General features: G+C 35.5%; 2 protein-coding genes and 1 non-coding gene across 9 annotated transcripts; 1 reads left to right on the plus strand and 2 right to left on the minus strand.

The window, feature by feature from the left end:
• Nucleotides 1–1,314: 1,314 nt before the first annotated feature.
• On the minus strand, nucleotides 1,315–11,100 carry LOC101219268 (calmodulin-binding transcription activator 3). 5 transcript variants are annotated; one of them, XM_031884385.1, is made up of 13 exons: nucleotides 10,935–11,100; nucleotides 10,522–10,623; nucleotides 9,766–9,885; nucleotides 9,207–9,322; nucleotides 8,206–8,294; nucleotides 7,921–7,966; nucleotides 7,282–7,549; nucleotides 5,479–5,669; nucleotides 4,411–4,713; nucleotides 3,638–4,329; nucleotides 2,896–3,469; nucleotides 2,302–2,619; nucleotides 1,315–1,579 (listed from the first exon to the last, which is right to left on the minus strand). In XM_031884385.1, exons 2-13 carry the CDS (start codon nucleotides 10,559–10,561, stop codon nucleotides 1,505–1,507), a joined length of 2,832 nt encoding a protein of 943 aa, XP_031740245.1. In that variant the 5' UTR covers nucleotides 10,562–10,623; nucleotides 10,935–11,100; the 3' UTR covers nucleotides 1,315–1,504. The 5 variants fall into 5 exon arrangements, with proteins under 5 accessions (XP_031740245.1, XP_011653671.1, XP_011653672.1 ...); XM_011655369.2 differs by having other exon boundaries at nucleotides 10,716–11,100; XM_011655370.2 differs by lacking the exons at nucleotides 10,522–10,623; nucleotides 10,935–11,100 and having other exon boundaries at nucleotides 9,184–9,322; nucleotides 9,766–9,797.
• A 1,182-nt stretch (nucleotides 11,101–12,282) lies between these two features.
• LOC101212893 (signal recognition particle 19 kDa protein) lies at nucleotides 12,283–20,321 on the minus strand. Of its 3 annotated transcripts, none has more exons than XM_011655371.2 (4): nucleotides 20,099–20,321; nucleotides 18,900–19,091; nucleotides 18,632–18,731; nucleotides 12,283–12,769 (listed from the first exon to the last, which is right to left on the minus strand). In XM_011655371.2, exons 2-4 carry the CDS (start codon nucleotides 19,074–19,076, stop codon nucleotides 12,639–12,641), a joined length of 408 nt encoding a protein of 135 aa, XP_011653673.1. In that variant the 5' UTR covers nucleotides 19,077–19,091; nucleotides 20,099–20,321; the 3' UTR covers nucleotides 12,283–12,638. The 3 variants fall into 3 exon arrangements, with proteins under 3 accessions (XP_011653673.1, XP_004147903.1, XP_004147904.1); XM_004147855.3 differs by having other exon boundaries at nucleotides 20,094–20,241; XM_004147856.3 differs by having other exon boundaries at nucleotides 18,900–19,114; nucleotides 20,094–20,231.
• LOC116403580 lies at nucleotides 19,436–19,537 on the plus strand. Its single transcript, XR_004216385.1, has one exon. It is a non-coding gene; the product is annotated as a U6 spliceosomal RNA (small nuclear RNA).
• Nucleotides 20,322–21,322: the final 1,001 nt, after the last annotated feature.

Here is a 21,322-nt window from a genome sequence, read left to right on the forward strand (position 1 = left end):
ATAACATGGTGATTTTGAAAAATGTAAAATCGCTTATTCTTTTGATTTTAAGCAAATAACATTTGTTTGATTTGTAGGATATTTTATAAAATATCAAAATACTCACTTTACTTAATTGTAATTATTTCGTGTCCAGTGTAATTAATATGCATTATGCATTTGAGTTTAGGTAAAAAATAACCAACTTTCAAAACTTAAAAAAATAGTTTTAAAACTTTTAAAAATGTTTCAAAGATACACGAATGAGTGTATTGCCATGCTTTTTTGGGTGAATTGGAAAATTAGGTGAATTTTGAAAAAAATTTAAGAATAAGTGGTTGTTTTTAAACAAATTAGATAAATATAGTGATTTTTTTTAGCCGAGTCTATACTCTCTCTCTTTTTTTCTTTCTAAATTTGTTTTAATCCCTTTTATTTTTAGTTTTTTTTTTACCCATTATCAATCACATTAAGTACTTTGTCTATTATTTATACTTTTCAACCAAATTTATTTTAATTTAAAAACTCTAATTTTAGAATTAGGTTGATTTAGAATATAACCTCAAACGTTTAATTTTAAAATGAATCATTTTAACAAAATTAGACTAAGCATGCAAGAAGGTAAGTAGTCTATTGCCCACCCCACTTAAAATGCCCCATTTAAGTTTTCTACTTTTATCAGGCATTCAACAGCAAGCATGAGATTCATACAAAAATTACTAAGAGAAAAATCACTCAATTGTGCAAGTAGATATTGATGATAATCTTGCAAGTCAACCGAGCTACAAACTCAATGCCTTAACAATAAATCTTAATCAAGATTAAACATCATTCAAATCATCAAAGAGAATGCAAGTAATCGATTGAGCTTAAATTTTAACTAGATTTATTCAACAAAATCATATTCTTAAGTTTAAGGTCTAGCTACTTTGACGCCTAGACATGCTCTAAAAGAATTAAAAGTGTCCTAGGCTTACTTTCCCTCTACTATGGAGCGAGAAGGATCCCTCCTTAAATCTGACCCCTCAGTCAAGACTTGAAGCTAGATAAAGAACTCTAAGATTAAGTAGTATTGGTTTTGCTTAAGACAAAGGAAAGACTTTCTTCGTAGGGGTTCAGACCTCATTAACATTGAGCAACCCTAACCGATCACAGAGGAATTAATTTCCTACCGTTTGGTTTACCCGTACTAAACATACTCTCGGTTTTATTTAGGTATTTTACGATACCAAGCATTTTGCTTTGCATCGGGTGGGCTATCATAATCTATGGTTCTCTACTTAGTTTCTAGCTTGACCGTCATCCCTAATTTTGAGCTATCTTTAGAACCTAAAATCAACCGCCCTAAAAGAACTTTATTTATGAACTTTATTTTTCATTTTTCATAGGAACACAACGTTTCAAAATTTGAATTATTTACACTGAAGTGACCAAAAAAGAAGAGGTGTTTCCTTTGCAATTAGTCAGCATTTTCCTACAAATTCTAAGAGACTAAAAATGACATTTACAAATGTAAACTCATTGATCAAGCTGCAAATGAAGGAAAATGCTTTTCCTCGTGGATTTCTTGTGAACTCCCACTGGTTTCTTCATCATTTATCTGTCACAATTGTTCAAAACAAACCCAAAAGGTTTTTTTTGTTAGAAATGTTGATCTTTAAATGAAACACTTTAAAATCTGCCACAAGTGCCACAACTAATTTCTCTACAGACACAAAACATGTTAAGACATCCACTCCTTCAATCAGATCAAAGATTAGTCTCTTGCCTCAAGATTTGTTCTTTTAAATAAAGTCATAATTTTTTAAACAAATGAAGTGTTTTTAATCCAATCAAAAAGTGCCTTTCAGAATTATAAGTACAACTCATCTTAAAGATGTAATACAAACAACTTTCAGAATGCTTTGGAGTCAAAACTAGATTGATGTTTTTTAACTTGAGTAAACCCTAATCTCAAAAATCCATAAAGAGTGTGCTTGGCATAATTCTAGAAAATGCTAGTGCAACTAATTGAAAAAGGTTTTTAGAAAGTTCCATGTAATATTATTTCACAGCAACACTATGCTCCTTTGGTGCTATTAAATGTTCCCAAAGTTGCATAAAAAATTTCCAATATGAAGCCAAACAACATTGAAATCTTAAGTGCTAATCAATCAAAAAACACCACCAGAATTTTGAGAGCAATGCACCTACTTATAACACATTGGAAAAAAAAAATCCTAAAATGGAAGGGTACTACTATGCCTATCTTTTGCTGGTTTATTCTCTCATAGTTATATGAAGGAACGGAAAACACGGATAAATAAGTATAGGGTAAGTTACCTCAAATTTGTTGAAGTTTGCCACCAATCTCATATACTGACGGCGAGCCTCTGGAGAACGAGCCATGGACTTGACTCTGGATAGAGCCTTTTCAACATCAGCATATTTAAGTCGGCGGCCGATTCGTAGAAACTCGTATTCATCACTTTTCTCCATATTTGGATGTGGGGCAACGACTTCCCCCGTCACCCCTGCAGCCTTGAACCCTCGCAAACCAACTCTTTTCCGCCTCCAGCGTAGAATTGCCTTTTCTACAATACTAACAGACCAAATGACCTTTCTATACTGTTTGCGAACTTGATATCCTCTCACATGAGCCTGAATGCAACATTTGAAGCCTAAGTTCAGCATCTTAGATCTTAAGAAAATAAATAGAAATTGTATTACAATATAAAGAAGAAAACTTACACAAGGGGGCTATGTATCTCCCACAATAGCCTAATTCTCTCATAATTTGCCTATCCCCCAACTTATACCCACTCTGCCAGGCAATCTACCTACCTAACGACTAATATACCACCACTAATATTCCTAAGGTAACCTGTAGCAGCATAATCTAAAAAATTAGGAAACGCAAATTTCAAGCACAAGTACCTGGATTTTTACAATTCGGTTTCTTATCTTCAAAAATTCTCTTCTTCCCTTCCAGCCACGATAATTTTGTTGTATTCTCAAAGCTGCAACGTGTAAATAATCCTCATAATGAATTTTTTCAGCCTTATTTAAAATGCCAAGAGCTACCAAGTCAGGTGAACCTTCATGTATCATCCCCTTGTCATTTTCCATTAACTGTTTATGACGAAATGAGCGGGCACGAAAAGCAGCATGGATTAAGGCAGCAGCGTTAACAGACTTTCTGACAGCAGCAAGAGAGCCCTTGAGAGAAAGTAGTTCATCCTCTGCCAATTGTGATGGTACAACATCTGCTGGCTCAATAGCCTCATCAACGTTAGCATTTTCTTTGATGTTATCCTTAAAATTTTCACCATCAGTCAAAGTACACGAATGTGCTGTAAGATCAGCTTCAGCTAAATATCCAGCAATACCCTTATGCCCTCTACTTGATGCCAAATCAGCAGCAGTTTGTCCTCTTGGAAATCCTGAAGTTGGGTCGTCCACAGCACCCGGAGAAACGCCTAAGCTAACCAGTGTAGTGACAGTCTCTTCCCTAGGACCACAGGACAAAATAACAGTCAGAAAGATTGTTAAAAGATCTTTCAAGTTCTACATTTTTAAAAAAATGGAACTGAAATTCCCAAGGACAACTCCTTAAAAACCGGAAAAGAAAGACACAAAGAATACAACTAAAACTTAAAATCCAAGACATAAACCTAACCTCCCAAAGTAAGATGCCCAGTGAAGAGCTGTCCTTCCATTTGAATCTCTGAAGTTTGGACTGAGCCCAGAAGCAATTATCAATCCTATGGCCCTCGCATAGCCAAGAGCAGCTGCCAAATGAATGATACCTAGGCCCTCATCATCTAAAACATGGGTTCCCATAGTTCCATCGTGAACCTTGCATGCCAGCCACTTGCATAGTTTGTCCTCCAGCAAACTTTGGATCATATAATCCCTATGGTTCATCCCATCACTTTTTAATGAACCTTCTGGCATACTCCATTTTGCAACATCACTTCTGGATGAATTTATCAAACCTATGATTTGGCATTTCTCACATTTGTTAGTAGAGCAATTCGACAAATTTTCCTCTGAACCTAAATTCAATAATCTTATCAGACGCATTTGAAACCATAATTCATCTTCTGGTGCACACTTGGGAGCATTAGGTAATGAAAGGGTTGATGGCTTCTCAAGATATTCAAACTCTCTAACCTCACTGCAGGCTAGCCTATTGCAGCATGTCACGTAGAAGGGAATACGCCCTGGAGCATGCAAAGGAGGAGTTCGGCATCGAAGTACATTGTTTGTCAGAACTTCTGCAGGAACCTCAACTTCACCAAACATGCATCCCCACTGTGTTTCTACAGGAAGTTTGTTGCTGCCCAAGAACGAGCCAACTATTAGGACCTTCATGTATAAAAAAAAAAGGTCAAACACCCAACCTTGATGAACCTAAGGGACAAAAACATGTCATACAATCGTCGATACCTTTGTTACATTTCCAGAATATGTCCAATCTGGGGAAAAATCAAAAATACTGAATAACTGTTCTTGGGAAAGAGAAGGCCCAAGTGAATTAACATCCAGCTGCATGTGATGTGATAAACTGGAACCTTCCTTCTCATCATTTCCAGCATCCAGTCCACACCAATAATTACCAGAGTCCAAAGTCATCAAAGAATCATTACAATCTCTTCCAATTTCCTTATCCATCCATCTGCCAAAACTGTCAAGTTTTCTGAGTTCTCCAAGACCTTCAAGGTCCAAATTATCATTGGTCGTCTTTCCAATCTGAACACAAGAACTACCACATCAAAATCAGTACACATAACAATTACCAAATAGAGGAGTTGGGATCAAACTATGCTTCTTTTTCTGACACAAGAAAATTTAGTGTCGGTGCTCTAACAATATAAAAATAATTTAATAGTTTTTTAAAGCAAGCACCATTATTGGATTGAATTGTTTTGAAATAGCTCACATGAAGGCCTCTGTCTTTCTTGATTCGAGGCTTAGGGGGTTTTCTCTTCAATATATTAATTTGAATTTGGCTGCATCTATTTCTTCTTAGTTCTATTTTCAGTGTTGCGTTTGGAATTTTTGGTTGCAGTTCCCCTTTTGTTTTCTCTTTCTTCTGTTTTATAGGTCTAAATTTTTTAGGCCGTCAATTTTTGTTGTATTTATTGTCTTTGCTTCATTAATGAAAATATCCATTTCCTTCTAACTAAACTAATTTAGTTTAATTAAGAAAAAAAAAAAACAGTAAGAAACTGCAATAAAAAAGTACACAAGGTTTTTCCATGGTAAATGCTTATTAGACAACATACAATTGATTGACACTGACAGCATATGGATGTGATGAAATTATAACCTCGTTTTAGAAGAACTTAATATACAAATAGAAATAACAAAGAAAGTATGTGTATCTGTGCACATGTTGCAGGCAAAGAATGTACCGCATAAATTCAGGTTCACGTGTTCTAATGATATTATATAAGTAATTTCACAAATCCAAATCACAAAAGGAGTGTCGACCAAAAACTCCAATCAACATACCTGAACAGATCTTTGAGAGACTGGTTTCACAGCAGGTACTTTAGAATCAGTAATCAAGCCACTTTCACTATTTACCATATTTTCTACTAATCCACCAGAATCAAATCTAGCATCTGTTGCCTTGTGTGTAATGGGATCAATTGTGGCAGATTGAATAATCACGATTTCTTGTCCATACAAATCAGATGATCCTGCACCATCACAACCCAAGAATGAAAAATAAACCAATGAGACAACTTGACATAAACCAAAAAGATGACCATTTAAACTCCCTAGGATAAAACTGTTAAGTAACAAACAATTGTTAATACAAAGTCCCAAAAAGAACCAATGCAGTTTCATAGGTTCTTAGCAATAAACGATTTTTTTATAGAATCTCATCACAATTATGAGATGAAGATGGAACACCAAGAAATTGTGTTGATATTGGATGATATAAACTTCAACTATTACAAGACAGAATTGGTAATCTCAATTCTGGAATGAAATTGCAAAAAACTAACAGAAGTAAAAGAAGACTACCCTCTCTACCTTTCCTCTCTCTCAAGGAAGTTTTGCAGAATTCTCTCACAAAATGATCTCCCCTTCTTCCCTCACCAACTTCTTATTTATAACCATGTAACTGCCTAAATATCAAATTACCCTTATACCCCTACCCTATACTAGGTATCTAACAGAAGATTTGCTTGAATCTAGGACAATTTCAAGGCCACAATGCAATAAACCAAAAGGGAACGAGGGAAGCTCAAGTGCAACATCTTTCCAAGGATTCCAGTGTGTGCCTTTAATCCCTTTCACGACCCAATTGAATGGATAGGTATCATGCTTACTCACAATGATCCCATGTGACAAGGATTCGGGATCTAGAGCAAAACACCAAAGCCACTTATTTAACAGGGCTTTATTTTGAAGCCTTAAATTACCCATCTTCAACCCACCCTGATCCACAGGGCGCCCAACAACTACCCAACTAACAAAATGAGAACCCTTTCCCACAGAAAGTCTCTCATGCACTTCTCACGGCTTTTGCCAACTGAGTTGGGGGCTCTAAACAGGGAAAAATAGTACACGGGAATTCCATTCAGCACAAATTTGATCAAAGTTAGTCTACCAGCCTTGGAAATAAAACCTTTCTTCCAAGAGGCACAGCACTCGAGGTTTTTTACAAACCTTCTCATAAATGGAGATGGGACAAGGCAACTTCATCATAACCAAGCCTAAGAGGCTCAATGATCTTCCTCTCCAACCCCTTAAGATGAATCGACTAAAGACATTCACAACAATAAAAACAAGGGAGATAGAGGGTCCCTTTTGTCTTAGGCCACTAGAAGCCTGAACTGATCCCTTGGGGGTTCAGTTAATTAGGATAGAGAAGTTCACATTTCTAACACAATCCCACATCCACATTCCCATTTCTTACACTAGTGGCACCAATTTAAGTACTGCAATAATAAAGAATGGTTCTCGAAAAGCTCAAACAACTGTAAAGGTGAAATCAAAGAAATCTTAAATTATGTGTTGTTTGGGTGTTTTTAAAATGGTTAAAATTAATCTATAACATATTTTTAATGATTTAAAAGAAAATTTAATGGTAATAAAATAAATTGATTTTCCACCATGATCAAAGCCATGTTTCAAAGACATTTTGAATATTATAGAAGTGATTTTAACCCTTCTAAAACTCCTCCCAAGCATCCCCCTAGTCCTCTGGCTCCAATTTTCTAGGTAACAAATTGCAGGGGCATATAATTTTCTTTATGATAATCCAAGTTGAAGAGCGAAAATGCAGCATTTTAGTCTTACCTGAAACATCACCTGCAGGAAAAGACGCAGGTGAGATGCTGGATTTAAACACTTGATGCACATGAGAAGAGACTCCGGAGTGATTCCCACTGGAATCCACACCCGCATTTCTTGAGGGCACTGTTTGACTAGGATTGAATGGACGTAAAGCATGAACTGAGCCAACAAATGAGGGCTCCTGCAAGAAAAAGGGTGTTGAACCACCTTGACAACCTTCAGCCTGTAACCCTGGATCAACTGACACACGAGACATGCCAGGCTTGCATCCCTACATCCCATGACGAGGTCAATACAACACCCAAAAAAAAGAAAAGAAAAGAAAAGGAGCAAGAAGATTAAAAGGCCAATGCACAGTGGACAAGTGTAAAATTTACAACCATAGAATTTAATACATTTTCCTGTTTGATAACTCAATCAGACTTCCGCTATATGAATTTTAGGACACAGTAGGTTTCAGTCTTCAAATACCCAGCACGATAGCATTTCAAAATAAGCAGAAGAAAAAATAAGGGAAATAGCGCTGGTCAGAAAATGTGCTTTCCATGAGTTATGAGCACAATAAAAAAAGGCTCAATTTGAAAACCTTTACAAGATGCAGTGAAATACATAGGGGTGGGGAAAATTAGACTAACATAATACCTCCTTTACTTCTCTGTAATGTACAAGGACAATATGCTCTAATTGCCTGAAAACAGTAAAAAGTGAATGATAAAGAAGACAAAAAAATGTGACTGGAGACTATTAATTAATAAAAAACAGGAATTTCTTCAACAGGATCTAAAATATGACCAGAAGTCGGAACCTAAAAACATGCATGAGCAAATCTTTGCGTAAGAGCAAGTCCTCCTAACCATGAAACAGTTCTATAACTACCTAAAATTATATATAACCAGGAAAGAGAGATGGAGAGGCAGAAGAACTCACCCATCAAGCATCCAATAACTTCTTCGCTGGAAATTCTCATTGTCCTCACCGTGTGCATAGTAACAATGCAGAACATCCACGCTTCCGGCCTATAAAAACAGGGAAACAATTAATTCATGAGATGAAACATTCTGAGCAACTTCTGTCCAAAAGGATGAAAGAGAGGGTGAAAAGTGTACACTAAAAAACTGTTATGCACCATAAAGATGAATTGGCATGACTTAGCTACAAACACTTGTGCAAACTGCAAAATGACAGCAACTAGTACAATAAAAAAAATGTAAAACAAAGAGGGAAGATAACTTTCAGATAACCTAGACTCTTCTCTATGAAAGAAAACTAAACACCTAACCAAAATAAAATATCGCGATTGAAGCCTTATCCACACATTCTGATGCTGGTACTTGTTCCTTTTAAGGTTATGTTTGTTGTCTATCCATGGTTTTAGGTATTTGGTTTGAAAGAACAAGAGGCTTTTCAAAAATAAAAACGTTCCTTGGGAAGAAAGCTTGGTTTTGATAAGGACTTTTGCAGCTTCATGGAGTGTCATAAAGCTTTGCGCAATCGGATTCCTTCTTGTTGGGAAACCTCTTGTAATTTGTTCCATTTTTAATGAAATTTTTAATTTCAGATTTGGGGTTTAGAAGTACTTTTTGATTTTGGTTTTGGAGTGCTTAGAATTCATCTTCCCAATTGTCAATGAGGAGTTCTCATTCCTATAAAAATAACAAAAACAACAACAATAATACTTAAATGTTTAAAAGTACAAATCAAGTACCTCCAGCTTCTAAATATCGAGAAAACAGAATTGTGTAGACATGTTTGCCTTTGTATAATCTTTTGGGGATACTTATAATCGAATACAGCAGTGTAGACATGAATAAATGGAAATCAATCTAACAATGGCCGTGGCTTGCTAACTCTACATGTTCAAGTGCCCCCCATCACTCATGAACAAAGGGGAAAAAGTTAACTTACTACCAACAGATTGAACAGCACACCTTCAACTTTTCATGAGCTTCTTTGACAGTTTTTCCATCTTTCTTCTTCCTCCATCTATGACCATCTTTACGAAAATATCTAAGTGCTTTGCGATCAAAAAGGAACAAGGATCCAGCTGTAAGTGAAGAGTAATTATGTTACTTTGCGCAGGGGCAGAAAATCTCAAAAAACAGCTGGGAGGAATAATACTTCAATAGAATAAGCAGCCTCTCATCTAAGCAACATTCGAGCAATCAGTATTGAAATAAACACAATCCTTATAAGAAATGTTTCAAAAGATAACAAAATGGCACTGCTTGCCCAAGCAACATTAACTAACATTGCGAATAGTATTTTGTTTGCACATGGTTTCAACAGTGTTCCTACTGATTCATAGCAAGACATGATCAGATTGCAACAACTAGAAAAAGAAAAAAATTAAAAGAACTTGAAGCACACCAAAAGTGCATCAGTATTAATTCAATTCAAGGGCTAGCATTTCCATACAAAATTGTCTACCTATATCAAAAGAGAGCAGCTATATAGGAATAAACTACTGAGGAACGTCAAAGTAATAACCTGGAGGCTGAACTGGAGGATCTGGTGCTAATTGAAACTTTTTGTAGTTTCGAAGAATTTCACATATTTCAGCTGGCCGAAGCCATCTACTCTGTGCTTCTTGTAATATTCGTACCAAATCTGTCAGAATTTTAAAATAGGGACCGACGTTCAAAATTTTAAAAATAAATAAATAAATTGGCCAGCCACAGCCAAAAATAGATAAAATCGCTAAAATTTTAAAAAGAAGAATACAGAAATTTCAAGCATCTGAGGACGTAATTAACTCAGCTAAGTTTCATTGTTTCATTTGAGTGTCTATTAAATCATTCATGAATCCTTTTGTATTCATGCTTTCTTAAAAATAAACAACAGTTCGAGAGGTTTCTTTTCAACAAACTCAAACAAAGAGTACAAGATTTTAATTCTTTGAATATAACTCTTTGCTAGCTAAGATAAATAAGCAAATACATACAGAATGCTGAACACTCGTCAACCGAAAGATCGAAACGGAAAAAAGTCAAATAAATAAATACACACACACAAACACACACTCATTCGGTTAATAAACTTCAAACGAAATGCCCAAATACTTCACATTTTGATTAAAGGAAGTAAAAAGACTAAGAAAGATACGCATGCAACACATAATCAAAACACAACACAAAAATTAAGATGTCAAACAAACGGATGAACAGAAAAAGATCATGATCAAGAAGTTGGGATCCATCATAAGACACATATAACAAACAACAAGAATGAAGCCAAAAAGGCAACCTAATTGCTGAATGGGAACATATCTCTTGGTGTCAGCCATCAAACACACAATTTCTCATCACCATCAACCAACGGTTAGAATCAAAATCTCCTGAAACGACCCTGCAAAGAAAAAGAAGCGCCACAACAAGAAAAACGAAGAAATTAATAAAATGCATGGAAGGGAGGGGAAGAAGAAGGGAAGAAGATTTAACCCTAAGAAGCGCAATGATTCTGAGATGGGGTTGAGTTGGAATGCAACAGGACGATGAAGAATGGAAGAAAAACGAAAATGAAGAAGAATAGAATTTTTGTGAAAGAGACGATGAGTTAACAGTCAACGAGTTTGCAAATGCATTCACACGAATGGGGTTTGGGTTACGGATTCCATCAAAATTCTGGAATCAGGTGGAATTTGAAATGATCAACATTACCCGCTTCTCCCTGTAAACCATGCTGACGAACACGCGTTCCCGTTCTTCAAAATGACTTGGCCACCTTTTCAGGCAAAGATTTATTTGTTCCGACTTTCTACACAAATTACCTTAAATAGAATATAAGATATTTTTTAAAAGAATGTTCTAACTTTTTCAAATATTATAAATTTTGTTTACAACTCCAAATTACATCAACATCCATACATTCAATCTCTTTGTTCATTAGAGTAAGATGCTGGAATTTTTAAAAATGAAAGCAACTTTAACTTATTCAATCTTCTCTTTCTAAATTCCTTATCTTTATTTAATCTTTTGTTTCTTTCTCCAATATTGGCCCTGGGTCTTTGTATTCGACCCTCACCACAAGAGGCTATTTCATTTTTATTTAAATTGGCCTTCCCAATTCCATTAAACTATAAATCATGTACCGCAAATATGATCAAGTTTTTCTGTTTGAATTTTGATAACTTCCAAATTTTTTAGCACATTTTATTTCCTTTTTCAATTCCAAACTTTTCTATTTATTTCTTCAACGTCAGGCTTCTCAATTTCTTTTTCCAACTCTTGTGATCCAGAGAGATGAGAATGTGTGAGGATGAAGAGGAAGGAGAGAAAACAAACGAGAGCCCAAAGAATACACAAATATATCAGAAAATAAATACAATTATCTTCTTCATTTTTTGTTACCATAACATATACCACATTCAATACAATGGTATAAATTTGAGAATTTTTATATCTACAAATGTATTCTATCCATCCTGATTGTTTAAAATTATATGCATATTTGTTTAAATATTCGCATAGACGATGGTGGAAAAGGAGTCTTTGATGTTCTAGTTCCTAACTGCTTGAAATTCAATCAATCAATCTTTGCCTTCAAAAGTCTTCTTCTTATAATTTCTAACTTTTTTCAATATAATGAACTAAAATAGTCAAAAGTCTTCTTCTTATAATTTCTAACTTTTTTCAATATAATGACCTTAAAATACTATTTTAGTTCATATAATTTGGTTTCTACTATATTTTAGTATATATATTTTAGTATAGAGATTTATTAAAAGTATATAGAGTAAATTTAAAACTTGAATGAGGTACATTATAATAATATTCTAAGGCTAGGTGGTAAAGCCCTAACTCTCAATTGTAGTCATGAAAATATAAACTCAACAAACTTGAGAGTAAAATAACCCGCTATAAATTCAATTTGAGAAAAGAATGCATTTGTGCACCAGGAACACAACCCAATGTAGAACAATCTGATAGTGAAAAACTTGCCCTTTTCCAAACCTACGATTTCCAAAGTTCAGCTTATGGAGAGTTTCAAGTCTGTTTGTTACTAAGATTATAATCAAGTCTCAAAATTTTCATATTTCCAGATTCTGACTATGACAACAAAGTATTGAGAAATTTCCACATTTTTCAATCTCCAAACATGTAAACCATGCTCACAGATAGGTTATTTCAACTGTAAGGATTTAAGCAAAAGATCGAATAATTCAAACCTAATTCTCATCCACTTTTCTCCTATCTCGGTAAAAAAAAAACTCCAGGATCCACTATTTTACAAAATTGTTCAAAACAAACCGATTGTCTAGTTTCGTTGGGGGCGGAGCAGAACACCGATACTCAAGTGTCATTAAGAATTAAGATATGAGGCCTGGTCAATAACAATCTGTTTCTTGTAATTATGTATTATAACTATTTCTTCTTCCTTCCACCCTTGCCTTTTGAAGGTCCTGCAGTTGATGATGATGATGCAGGCTCCTGCTTCTTTGTCCTTCCAGGATGTCTAGGAACAAGTTCGGCTATACGAAGCATCAGTTGTTTTCCTGCAATATAGCCGGATACATCATATCTAAAATTGTAATCCTGAGGTTATTTCCACTGATAATAAGAATAAATAAACTTTCAATTTTGTATGTAATAGGTTTTAGGATTAGAAAATGTGAAATGAAGAAATGACCTAATAGACACAAGATTGATATTTAGACACAAGATTAAAAATTTAGTAACCTATTATACATAAAATTTAAATTTCAAGAACTGAATTGAAAGTTTAAGAGCCAATTAAACACTTTTTAGAGTTCAAAGATCAAATAGGCACAAGTCTAAAGGTTTATTGTTTGAACACCTAAATTAACACAACCTTTACAAAAACAGATTTTTCTGGAAGAAGGTTGGACTACGGTAGTATCTGCTAGAAAGATACACTATCCTAACTAATTGAACAGGTGCAATGGTAGGGATTAGTTGTGATGTAACTAAATAAGCTACTTAGCTAACTAATTGTAAAGTTGTTAAGGTTGTTAAGATTGTTACAATCTATTAACCGCTACATAACCGAAAACACCTATTATAAATAAACATCTTCTGGAAAGATGGGAGAAATTTTCCAGAAAACATCTTCATCGGACATGGGACCGATGGCTAATCGTTGCAGTGAAGCTCCAGCGGCAGAGGAACAACAAGAGGCAGGAGTAATGCCCGTCCTCTCTCCAAGAACATCAACCAGATGTTTGCTGTCAGTTGAGAATTCGTTGGAGGGAATTCGAGAGACCTTTGTAGTTAGAAGATTAGACGCAATGGTTCCATTACAACTGGAAGAAGAACGGCCGAATTTACGACAAAGGGAAGCGCAAAGAAGAAGAGGTGCAGAATTACAGGGAGGCTATAGAAATCATCGGGAGAGGAGACTGAACCAGTTATGAAGAAGAGACAGACATGACGAACAGTGGCCAGAAAATCAAGATTGGAGTTCCTCGAGCGAAGAAGTAGAAAGTGATGCTACCATTAATAACAGAGGACGCCGATTTGCAACTTTCAGAGAACGAAGGGCAGAAGCATATGAATATAAGATGAAGATCGACCTCCCTATATACGCCGGTAAACGAAATATTGAAACTTTTCTTGACTGGATCAAGAACACTGAAAAAAATTTCAATTACATGGAAACAGCTGAGCACAAGAGGGTTCATTTGGTGGCATTGAAATTAAAAGGTGGAGCATCAACATGGTGGGATCGCGTAGCAGTCAATCGGCAAAAACAAGGGAAGAACCCAATTCTATCATGGGAAAACATGAAGAAATTAATGAAGCAAAGGTTCTTACCTCCCAGCTACAAATAGACCCTATATACACAGTACCAGAATTGCCGACAAGGATCTCGAAAAACAGCAGAATACATTGTCACCGGCTGGGAGCTCGTACGAATTTAATAGAAAACGAACAGCATTTGATTTCCAGATTTACAGGGGAATTACAAGTGGACCCAAGGGAGAGTAAAACTTCAACGTTTCCAATGGTTATCAGAAGCCATAGCTTATGCAGTAGAAGAAATGGTGGAAAGTCGATCGAAATTTACAATAAAAGGATTGTGGAAATTTCCACATCCAAAAGTACCTTAGCACCCCAAGTGATCAATAAAACTACTGCGGCAGAAAAGAATAAAGAACAAGAAAAGAAGGATGATCAGAACAACAAAAAGAAGACCGGTGAAGCTAATAAAAAATCCACAAACCCTTATAACAGGCCTTTTTCAGGAACTTGCTATAGGTGTGGACAAGCCGGCTATCCTTCAAACTCCTGCCCTCAGCGAAAGACAGTTGCAGTAGTAGATGCTGAAGAGGATCTAAACCAGGGAAGTAATGAAGAATATGAAGAAGAGGCAGAATTAATTGAGGCTGACGAAGGAGACAACCTATCTTGTGTTCTACAGAAAATACTGATCACTCCAAAAGAAGAGCATCAACCACATAGGCATAGTCTGTTTAAAACAAGATGCATGATTCAAGGAAAGATTTGCAATGTTATAATAGATAGTGGCAGCAGTGAAAACTTTGTTTCAAGAAAACTAGTAACAGCCTTGAATCCCAAAAGTGAAGCTCACCCCAATCCCTATAAGATTGGATGGATAAAGAAAGGAGGAGAAGCTTAGATTTCAAAAGTATGTTCTGTCCCATTATCCATTGGCAACATTACAAAGACCAAGTTGTATGTGATGTTCTTGAAATGGATGTGTCATATACTCTTGGGAAGACCATGGCAGTATGATACTCAAGCCTTGCACAAGGGGAGAGAAAATACCTGAGTTTCAATGGATGAATAAAAAGGTAATCCTCCTACCTCTAAGAAAGAAGAATGAAGAGGGGATGAACAAGAATAAGAAATTCAACAGCCTCTTTATGACTATCAGTGGAAAGAAATTGATTAAAGAATGTGAAGCTGATATTTTGGGATTAGTTGTGACTAATCAGAAAAAGGAAGGAGAACTTATTGAAATCCCTAAAGAAGTACAAGAATTATTCGATAAATTCCCCAACATTATTAAAGAACCAACGGAATTGCCTCCCTTGTGAGACACTCGGCACAATATTGAACTAATACCAAGGGCTACAGTGCCTAATCTGCCACATTCAGAATGAAGACCAAAAGAATATGTTGTTTTACAACAGGCAATTGAAGAGTTGCTGAAAAAAGGACATATTCAACCAAGCTTAAGCCAATGTGCATCCCTGCGCTGCTAACACCAAAGAAAGATGGAAGTTGGAGGATGTGCGTTGACAGCAGAGCAATCAATAAAATTATAGTGAAGTACAGGTTTCCTATTCCAAGAATAAATTAGTTACTTGACCAACTTGGAGGAGCATGGATTTTTTCCAAAATTGACTTGAGGAGTGGTTATCACCAGATCAGAATCATGCCTGGAGATGAGTGGAAAACGGCTGTCAAAACAAATGAAGGCCTCTTTGAATGGCTTGTGATGCCATTTGGACTCTCCAACGCTCCAAGTACCTTTATGAGACTCATGAACCAAGTACTTCACCCTTTCCTTAATAAATTTGTCATTGTTTATTTTGATGATATCTTGGTTTTCAGCAGATCTTTAGAAGGACATAATGTGCATCTAGATCAATTGTTCGAAGTGCTGGCTAAAAATGAACTATACATCAACCTCAAGAAATGCATCTTTTGTGTGGAAGAAATAGCCATCAGGAAGAATCATATACTAACGGATGAAAAGAAAGTTGAAGCCATTAGAAATTGGCCAATACCGACTTCAACAAAGGAAGTTCAAGCATTCATTGGCTTGACATCATTCTACAGAAAGTTTATCCAAAACTTCAGCACCATTGCTGCACCAATTACTGATTGTTTGAAAAAAGGAGCTTTCCTATGGGAAAATAAACAACAAGACTTTGAAGTATTGAAGAAAAAGTTGAGTAATAATCCAGTCTTGAAACTCCCCGATTTTTCACAGCCATTTGAAGTTACAGTAGATGCTTCCGAGACCGGCATTGGAGCTTTTTTCTCAATCACACCATCCAATTGAATATTTCAGTGAGAAACTCAGCCCATCAAGACAGATGTGGAGCCCTTATGAGCAAGAAATGTATGCCCTCATTCGAGCATTAAGGCAGTGGGAAGATTACCTACTATCTAAAGAGTTTCTCCTATTAACAAATCATTTCTCCATAAAATACCTCCAAGCTCAGAAATCTATCAACAAGATACCCGCTAGATGGATCTCCTTTTTACAGAGATTTGACTTTGTTATCAAGCATAAAAGCGGAAAAGAAAACAAAGTAGCTGATGCACTAAGTAGAAAGCATTCCTTACTTTCTATATTATCATCCGAGGTGATAGCATTCAAACACTTACCATACTTATATGAAGATGACACTGACTTCAACAAGATGTGGTACAAATGCATTCATCACCTCGAAACAAGAGAATTTCATATTGTTGATGGATTTCTATTCAAAGAAGAAAAATTGTGCATACCCCATACTTCCCCAAGAGAAGCTCTACTAAAGGAGGCACACTCCGAAGGACTAGCTGGTCACTTTGGGCAAGACAAAACAATTGAAATACTTTCCTCCAAATACTATTTGCCACAATTGCGAAAAGACACAAATAACTTTGTAAAGCAATGCCCTATATGCCAAACAACTAAAGGGACCAGTACTAATGCTGGATTATACAACCCCTTACCGATTCCTACAGCTATATGGGAGGATTTATCAGTAGACTTTGTATTGGGATTACCTAAGACACAAAGACAGCATGATACTGTAATGGTAGTTGTAGACAGATTCAGCAAAAGGACCCACTTTTTACCCTGCAAGAAGACTAATGATGCTGTCTATATTGCTAATCTCTTCTTTCGAGAGATAATTTGACTACATGGCATACCAAGCCACTTTTGGCGAATTCTGTGGAAGAAACTAGATACCACATTTAAATTCAGTACTACAGCACACTCACAAACAGATGGTCAAACAGAAGTCACTAACAGAACCTTGGGGAATCTAATTTGTTGCCTAAGTGGCTCAAAGCATAAACAGTGGGATCTAGCGTTAGCTCAATCTGAATTCGCGTTCAATAATATGAAAAATAGATCAACCGGGAGACTAAAAGTCCTAGACTTGCACTTGATCTTGCCAATTTGCCATCAAATGCAGATATCAACAATGAAGCAGAAAATATGATTGAAAGAATACAAAATCTGCACAAACAGGTACATGAACACCTACAGAAAACAACTTTATCTTATAAACAAGATAAAGACAAGAAAAGAAGAGAAGTCAAATTCAAAGAAGGAGATCTGGTGATGATACATCTGAAGAAAAACCGGTTCCCAACAGGGACATACAATAAACTAAAAGACAGACAACTTGGACCTTGCAAAATACTAGCAAAGTATGGTGATAATGCCTATAAAATTGAACTGCCAGACGACCTACACATCAGCCCTGTTTTCAATGTAGCAGACCTGAAGACCTACCATGCCCCAGATGAATTCAGTTAGCTAATTAGTCCAACTCAGGGACGAGTTGATTTTGGGTGGGGTAGATTTGATGTAACTAAATAAGCTACTTAGGTAACTAATTGTAAAGTTGTTAAGGTTGTTAAGATTGTTACAACCTATTAACAGTTACATAACTGAAAACACCTATTATAAATAAACATCTTCACCATATTGGGAAGATAAGAGAAATTTTCCAGAAAACATACTTGGTTAGTACACCAAGTTGGTTGGTTAGTCAAGTAGTATAGTTTTAGAAAATCCCCCAGCCAAAATTCAGCACCATAAACTCAGTTGATTTGATCTGCTGAAAGGTAGTATGGAAAGGCGAAATCAAAGAGGCGATATAAAGAGAAAAAGGGTGGAAATTTGTTTCATTCATAAAGAGAGCTGCTTTGTTGCCACTTTGGATTTGAAATGTGCTTCAAACAGAATTCTCAATTTCATTGTACGCTCCTAAAAGACGTAAGGGTGTCTCCATCATTTGAAGGAGGTTCTCCTTTTCATAAATGAAATGGATGCAGAAAGGAACTACTTAGAAGCAATACTTTTCTTTGCTGAATAAATAAATATATGTTTGATTAACAGTTTATTATAATCTTGCTAATGAAAAGTAGACAAAAACTTCAATATTAATGGGTGAAGGATTTAGAGAGCTTCCCTGATTTTTGGCTAGTCTCCACTGTCCCTTTATGGACTAATGCCATGTTAATAAATCTAATTGATGTAAAAACCACACAGTTAATGTATTTCATGCATGCCAAAATTCAATAGCCTATATACTATGGGATAGGATACTACACTATTAGACTGGAACTTCAGTTATAAATAGAAGTCTTTTTTCCAAGGGATGAAAAGGGTCCAAAGAGACAACTAGAAGCCTTACTGGAAGTAATAGCTGGATTAGACAGAGTTCCATCCTCCTTCTTCAGCAGAACCCGCACTCTCCCTCTTTGCATGAAATCACGAGGATAAGCTTTATCAATCTGCGGAAATGGTGTTAATATAAATTAACACATTCTATCAATTATCATAGGATCATATAAACTCAATGTAGTGTAGCTAACTTCGACGCAAACAAGCAGCAGGGAGAACAAAAATTAATATGAAAGGGGAAATCTTTATCAATGACAGAGATATCATTGCTAGAAAACCTCAATAGCAAAAGGCAGTTTGAGATGACCGCAGCAATCCCCGATCTCAACACACGTAGGATTCTCGCATGCTTTGCTAACACCTATACGTCTTCCTTCAGCAATCGTCTTCTTTGAATTAATATAGATGGGATACAGTACTACCCATCTCTTTATGTTGGGAATTTCTCCATCCATGTTCCAACCAAATTCCTACGATAGCACATGAAAGATACCTATCACAAATCATATTCAATCATATATAGGGAAAAAAAATTAATATATTCTTCAGACACTCATAAAACTCTTCTCTTGCGTCTTGACAAGAAACTGTCCAACTCATTTCAGTTTTTGTTTATCTGCCTATCACATGCACATTCAGATTGGGCCATTACGAATTGAAACGTCAGTGAGATTTCCAGCTTTGAGCATTAAATATCAGAACTATTGGGTCATAATAAAGATTCAGCCGAGGTATAACTGACACAGGTAGAAAGCAGAAACACATGGAAAAAGAGAGTAAATGTGCAACCCAGTATCATCAACCCAAATTTGTAGTCCCTTCAGAGACATTAGACAAAATTGGAACGATACAGAAAACATAGCATCGCCACTGCATAAGGATGACACACGTATATCGAGAAATGATCCAAAAAAAAGAATTTAACCAAATTTATTATCGATTGTTTATTATTTAAGAAAATATCTTTTTACTTTTTATTTATTTGTTTGGTAAGAAACAAAATTGGTTAAGAGTCTCCTCCACTTATTATATACTTAAGTGTGCATATATCCATTTTGCACAAGTAGTTGTAACCCCTTAACACCTCTAACCGAAGGATTCCTATACCAATTCACCATGGTTCTTGTATAACTACTGGTACTTGTGACATTGGTCGTTCATTTTTTAAAAAAGAATCAAGCCTAACACTGCTCCGTATACAACACCTACAGCCACATTAGTTTTGCTCACTTGTTTGAATGAGAAAATTATTCCATGGGGTATTTGGTACAAGAACCCAAGTAAAATTGGTCTAACAACCCCTCAGATAAGAGTGTAAAATACTTAACTCTGTCTACAACACATCATAATTCATAATGATATCGATTACATACTTCAAACAAACAAAAACATCGCAATAACCCTAAAGGAAAAATATTTATAATATACAAATTCGTCAAACAGATCAAAACAAAAGTTTAAGATTTGCGTGCCTCACAGAATGAAGAACAGCTGAAACCGTGACGATCAGAGAGACTGAAACCGGATGTCGGACAGACGAGACGACGGAGATGGAAGACTTGGAAGAGTAAGATGAAGGTGGGGTTGAACCGTGAACCTGAAAGTAATAAATTTGGCCGGTCCGAGTTGATTGCCAATAAAAACCACAAACCAACCGAATCCTTTGATTAGTAAAATAATATGGTTTAAGTCTTTCATACTTTAAAATTTGTTATCGATTCTTAGTTTAACGATAAATTTTTAAAAATATTGATAAGATGAAACAATATATACTATTACATATATCTTTTAACTTCCATATTCAATAAACACTTTGATTCATTTTGTTATATTTGAAATATTTCTTTTTAGTGTTTGTAAATTGTACTTTATTGTTTTTTTTTATAGAATCAAAATATGTTATGTTGTGAAACTAGCAATTCTTAGTTAGGTAGATTGTGCTCTAGTTATCACAACATATTTTGATTTTTGCTTGTTTAATTCTAAAATCATTCAATAACCCTTTTCTCTTAAAGTTTTAAATCTCCACTTTACATATGAATTATTTGTCAGCTAAAGAAAATACATGAATATTGATTCAGATATTAGGATTGTGTTAAATTAGGTGTTGCAATAAGTCATCTTTTCAGTCCCTAAAGACTTTGTTCACACACTTTAGTTCATACAAATTTGAGTTCTTGATCAAATTGGTTAATGGAAGAGCTAACTTCAATAATATCTAGACTAAGAAAGCAACGTACCTCAGTAATTGTTGTGAGCCAAAGTACTGCTTCAACTTTTAAGGATCTACCAATACTTCTTTAGGTGTAATAACGTGATCAAAACAAATATCACTTGTCTAAGCCAGAACCCACATTTGCTAAACTTAGCTTACAACTTCCTATCTCGTAATGTTTGTAATACTATTTTGAGATGTCCATCATGATTTTCCTTCCTTTTCAAATAGACCAATGTGTTATCAATGAACGTAACGACAATTTAATCCATACAAGGGTGGAATTGTGTGTGCGTGTGTGCGTGCGTGCGTGCGTGCGTGTGTGTGTATGTGTGATAATACTTGCTTTATAGAAGTTTAAGTTAAAAAGGATTGTTTTTAGAAAGTGTTTTGATGTCACAATAATCTAGGTTAGAAAAAAAACCTAGAGCGGGGTGTGACAATTTGGTATCAAATCATGATTTTGTGAAACCTAAGGGTTATGCG

The sequence above is a fragment of the Cucumis sativus genome, chromosome 4 (assembly GCF_000004075.3).
Source record: "Cucumis sativus cultivar 9930 chromosome 4, Cucumber_9930_V3, whole genome shotgun sequence".
Classification (NCBI taxonomy): Eukaryota; Viridiplantae; Streptophyta; class Magnoliopsida; order Cucurbitales; family Cucurbitaceae; genus Cucumis; species Cucumis sativus.

Bases quoted from the DNA above. Each gene is read 5' to 3' on its own strand.
- LOC101219268 (XM_031884385.1), bottom strand. From the start codon at position 10,561: ATGGCTGACACCAAGAGATATGTTCCCATTCAGCAATTAG. The intron at 9,323-9,765 runs GTTATTACTTTG...CTTCACTTACAG, and splicing joins TCCTCCAGTTCAGCCTCCAG to CTGGATCCTTGTTCCTTTTT. The intron at 8,295-9,206 runs GTGTGCTGTTCA...CTGTTTTTATAG, and splicing joins AAGCTCATGAAAAGTTGAAG to GCCGGAAGCGTGGATGTTCT.
- LOC101212893 (XM_011655371.2), bottom strand. From the start codon at position 19,076: ATGGATGGAGAAATTCCCAACATAAAGAGATGGGTAGTACTGTATCCC. The intron at 18,732-18,899 runs GTTTTCTAGCAA...CCATTTCCGCAG, and splicing joins AACTGCCTTTTGCTATTGAG to ATTGATAAAGCTTATCCTCG. The intron at 12,770-18,631 runs GTAAGGCTTCTA...GCTATATTGCAG, and splicing joins TAATCCAGCTATTACTTCCA to GAAAACAACTGATGCTTCGT.